General features: G+C 35.9%; 3 protein-coding genes across 3 annotated transcripts; 2 read left to right on the top strand and 1 right to left on the bottom strand.

The window, feature by feature from the left end:
* The first annotated feature begins 304 nt into the window (after window positions 1-304).
* On the top strand, window positions 305-1,807 carry LOC18052991. Its single transcript, XM_006446976.2, has 2 exons — window positions 305-859; window positions 1,490-1,807. Exons 1-2 carry the CDS (start codon window positions 502-504, stop codon window positions 1,534-1,536), a joined length of 405 nt encoding a protein of 134 aa, XP_006447039.1. The 5' UTR covers window positions 305-501; the 3' UTR covers window positions 1,537-1,807.
* Window positions 1,808-2,042: 235 nt separating this feature from the next.
* Window positions 2,043-2,901, bottom strand: LOC18052989. Its single transcript, XM_024191587.1, has one exon. The coding sequence runs from the start codon at window positions 2,639-2,641 to the stop codon at window positions 2,432-2,434; it is 210 nt and encodes a 69-aa protein (XP_024047355.1). The 5' UTR covers window positions 2,642-2,901; the 3' UTR covers window positions 2,043-2,431.
* A 1,195-nt stretch (window positions 2,902-4,096) lies between these two features.
* LOC18052990 lies at window positions 4,097-4,534 on the top strand. Its single transcript, XM_006446978.2, has one exon. It carries the CDS (start codon window positions 4,187-4,189, stop codon window positions 4,397-4,399), a length of 213 nt encoding a protein of 70 aa, XP_006447041.1. The 5' UTR covers window positions 4,097-4,186; the 3' UTR covers window positions 4,400-4,534.
* Window positions 4,535-5,000: the final 466 nt, after the last annotated feature.

Consider the following 5,000-nt stretch of genomic DNA (forward strand, 5'->3'; position numbering starts at 1 on the left):
AAATAGCTTGAAACAACTCATAACTTCGAACCACATGATTTATTTTTATGATTTTATACTTTCATTCAAATAATTATATCATATTAATTTGTATAAAATTTTGTGGCTGTAATTTTATTCTTTAGAATATACATCTAAATTTATTCATATTTATATATAAAAAAGCCTAATTCATACATACCAAACATATACATAAATAAATAAAGACTATACTTATTTTTTCTGTTATCATCCCTAATTTTGCCGGATTAATTTTTTAAAAAAAGTCTAATTCATACCTACTAAAAATCTGCTTAATGTTAATGATGATGGCCCAAATTTTGGATTGTGCTTAAAATTCCCCAATATTATAACTGCACGTATTCCAACATCTGTATCTGCGTCATTGATCATCTTCTCCGTTGATCTCTTCGCTCCAAAATCTTATCCTCATAGGGAACATCACCAACTATTGATCTCCTTTAACATCCGCTTCTCAGTTCATTGTCCAAAACCAAAACCATGAGAAAAGAACAAGAAGAAGAGCAGCGGCTGTCAAGCTCAAGCATATACTACGAGCTCTGCTACATGATCATTCACCTCCTCAAGCCATTCCCGAACTCACTTTTACTTTCTGGACTCTCTTCTTCTTCGAGACAGCGGTCTCCCCTGGGCCTGACACAAGTCTCTCCAGCTGCCTTTGCTTCTCTGTTTCTTGGTGTCTCTCTTGCTTTGATGCTATTTGGTTCCATCACGTTTGTCATTGGTTTCATTTTGATGCCCTGGATTGTTGCCTTTGTTTTCTTGTTTTATCTTGCTGGGTTTTTTTCCAAGTTATCAGATTTGGGTCAGTCCTTCTTTTGCTCCGGGGATGTTCCTTGTAAGTAGTAATAAGTAAAGCCTCTCTCTTTATGTTCTGATTTGTTGTTGATACGACTGGCTGATCCAGTGATAAGATTGTTGATTTTTGCTTGCTTTTTGTTTGAATCAACTTGAATTCGTATTCGTTCTGGATTCTCCTTTGAGACCATCTGGATTTAAAGTTCTTCTTTTACATAATGGAATTTTTTTTTTCATATGTATTGTTTATTTGGTTAGTCCACTTCATGAGTTCTTTATTGCTGGGTTAATTGTATTTGTGAATTAATCAAGGTTTAAGACTTTGTGCACTTTGTTGTTTTGTGATTTGAGATTTACTTTGCGTATTTATTTATAAGCGCAATACAATGGAAAATTTCTTCCATATGTCATTATTGTTCCTTTTTAGGGTTTTAAATTGTAGAATGCCTGAAGCAAGTGCATATACTTGAACGCATTCAGACATCACCAGATTGCGTTGCTGGCTCTTTAGCAGTGCTTGTGAAACCACCTGCATATATTAAGCCCTCTAAGACCACACCAATTCCCGTGATTTTCTTTTGAAAATATATGTTCCTTGATTGGATGAGTTACAGACTTTGACTTTTCATTCGATATTACCTTCATTTTTTTTTTGTTTTGTTTTTTGCAGCGTGTAATTTTCGTGAAGCTAAGCAAAGTTCATTCATAAATGGTTGAAGTATATAAAGCTGGAAACATTTAGAGGTTAGCTAGATCATGGATGCATAGTTTCAGATGCGCAATATTGATAAATATGTTTCTCTCGTACCCGTCAGAATGATTGATCGATTGATCAGGGTTTCTGCTATTCTATTTCTGTTATGCACTTCAACATGTATTTTCCAGCCTGTTCAGCTGCAAGAATATTTCCTCCTCCATAGCTGTTTGCTGCGTGTAACTTATTCTGTGTTATATTTGTGTTGAATAGGCAAAATATTTTTTTTTCTTCCATTTTTTCTTTTATAGCTCCATCATTGCTTTGGAAATGTCAATCTACAGATCAGATCGATGCTAAATAACTCTGCTTTAATCAATTACAGAAACCTAGAATTTCCTAGACGAAGTAGGTGCAATTGATCTTTGGTACTAAAAACAAAGGTCATCACTTGTACTAAGTATTAGAGAGAAACTATGAAATAGGATTTAATTTGTGTATCACTTAATTAAGTACTCTTAAAAGATTCTGATAACAAAATGATCTTTTGAACCATTCTTTCATCATGCAACGCCGAAATATCATCTGATATAATACAATCATCAGGTAGTTCATGCACTAGATATAAACTACTGCAAGCAATAAACACCAAGAGTTTCATCACCTCTGAACAGAGTCATAAGTTCAAGACAAAATTACAAACATAGCATATAAATAATTCCAATAACAATAAAGAAAAATGGAGACACGACTACTTTTGCAGATTGGTATATCTTAAATTATCTAGTTTTGTTCTGACCGGATGGCGTAAACTCGTAAAATCAAGTGGCAAAAACTGAAGATTCTGGTCGTCAGAGATCAAAACACAAGAAACAGGGGAAGCGGAGGGATGATAATTTTGGTAGACGGGTTGTTGTACTATCCTGTGTAGATATGAACACCAATTGCAATAAGGAAAATGATGAGGAGGCCAAAGAAGATGATGGAGTGGACAAAGATGGAAGCAGGACTGGTTTGCATGTTCCCAAACTCCACAACTCTGCCTTTGGCAGGCAGCTGGAACAACAGCCCTGGCGTCAACAGCACAAACAGCACTGTGGCTATTATTACCGGCCCCCAATCCGCCATGTTCCGATCAAGTAGCTGAGAGTGTGAAGAGTAGATGAGAGCGGTAGCAAAAGTTACAAGAGAAGTTGCCAGATGTGATGAATTTAGATGTGAGAACTATGTGAGCCAGTGCTATTATTGGAAAGATAAGAGTTGGCTTGACAAAGACAGAGGAGAGCCGGGACACGGAGGGAACTATAGGACGAAGAAAAAGTCCATGACCGGACGATGTCATTGGATTCTACGTTACTTCGATGGTCCCATTCCCTCTGGCATATTATGGAAATATCGTTTGTCATCTCTAGTTCTCTCTGTGGACGGCTGTTATAGCTTATGATACAATTATAAGTTTTGTGATAGAGACCTGATTAGTCTATTTGCTTTTGTTGATTAAAATTTGGACCGAAGCTCATCTAAGCTAAAATTTGGCCCAAAAGATGAACCTAATACACATTTAGGCGTACTGATGCATTTTCTGAGCTAGACCCACTATCTGATGTAGGAAATTAGTCTCCTACACATGCTGTGACATGTTCCAAGTTGGCTCAAATAGATAGGACTTTGAGGGGTTTCAGCATAATTGCTTACTTGACGACATATCCAGTTCTTTGCGTGGTTTCCTATATTTTGTCCCTTCTTCAATAAATAGTTTTTGGCTTGCAGAATGCAGGCTGACTTCTTAAATTTAAAGCTGTAGCTATGTTTAGATACTTGGATAAATTGAAGATCAGTATATTGGATTATTGACATGGATCAGGACTCATATTGAAAAGAGATTGTGTTGTTTTATCTGGAAAGTTTGAAGAAACCTTACCTGAAAGGCTCCAATAGCGTGGCAAGGAGCCTCTGAGCACTTCATGAGGAATGGGTTCATATGAAGTATATTGTAAAAATTTGTATTCTTCTTTGTACACATTCATCTTCTTCAGTCAAATCTCTCGCATCAAGCTTACTTTCAGGTTTAGTCAAAATATTGATCACTTTGTTCAGTTTTTCACTTTTTCCATTTGGAGTCATAAGGTGAAGATGTTTAAGTAATTTATAGTCTTTCTTTCTATTTTGTCTATCTTCCCTACGAATGCATAAGATTAGTTGTTTCTGAAAGAAGGTAAACAAAAAGGGGAAGCATTGCCGAAACAGCCAGCAGCCTAGCACTAACCCCTCCTTTACAAAAGGATTTGCTTTTTTGTATTTTGTCTCTAATGGTATCTTTCTTTACTAAAGACTCCCACCTTGATTAATATCTAAAAAGCACATGAAAAAAGAAGCCTTCAAGTGAACAATTATTTGGAATTTATTAAAAGAATGTGTTTTATTTCCATCTCACATAAAGCTAAAAACCCACCCGTGTTTACATACCTTTCCTCCCTCTAAACCTACCATCTTCTTCCTCGCTAAGTTTTGCATCCCCGTCGCCTTAACCACCAAGAAAATATAGTTTATTTAGCCTTCTACATAAAAGGAATGTTCATTCGTTTCTTCTCCAGCACTAAGTTGAAGAGAAATTGCCTATTCTTCATACGTCTATTTTGAAAGAGAGGGAGAAAGAGAGGAAAAGAGAAAGAGATGAGTGCAGATTGGGGACCAGTCGTCGTTGCTGTGGGCTTGTTCATTCTCTTGTCACCAGGGCTTCTTTTCCAGCTACCGGCAAGAACCAGGGTGGTGGAGTTTGGCAACATGTGCACCAGTGGAATTGCTATACTGGTTCATGCAATCATCTACTTCTGCATAGTCACTATCTTGATTGTAGCAATTGGTATTCACATACATGTTAATTGATGCAACATCCCATACTTGCGTTACTCTTTTTTTTTTTTTTTTTTTAACTTTTTCCTTCTCATTTCCCATATGTTTTCTTTTTCAGACAAAATGGGGCTTCTAATTTCCTCTCTCTGTTTTATATTTTATTTTTCTTTTCATTTTCATTCTAAGAATCCTTGATAACTGTTGTATGAATGAGTTTCCTGGTGTATTTGTTAAACATGAAAAGAAATTTATTATGAACTCTCTCTAAAAATGTATGTGATCAGCTCCATACGCAGTTTGACCTGAGTAAGATTTCTATAATTTTTATATAAGTGAGTTCTCTAATCGGTAGTGCCATTTTCAGATTGATGCTTGATGCCTTGACCTAGGATTTAATTAGAATATTGCTTAAAGGGTATTTATCCCTCCAAAACCTTCACGTTGCATAACATTAAGAACTTTATTTTTGCTTGCCTATTCCCCACAGCAAAGAGAGGGCATTAGAATAAATAATAATCCCATTCATTTGGTGAAGAATAAAAATTAAACTAAAAGCTACCTTGCACAACTTTAATCCCAAGCAAGGTGCAGTGCACCAAAAGGGAATGGATTTAAAATATCACTTCCCATAGTT

Source organism: Citrus clementina, unplaced genomic scaffold, assembly GCF_000493195.1.
Source record: "Citrus clementina cultivar Clemenules unplaced genomic scaffold, Citrus_clementina_v1.0 scaffold_2, whole genome shotgun sequence".
NCBI lineage: Eukaryota > Viridiplantae > Streptophyta > Magnoliopsida > Sapindales > Rutaceae > Citrus > Citrus x clementina.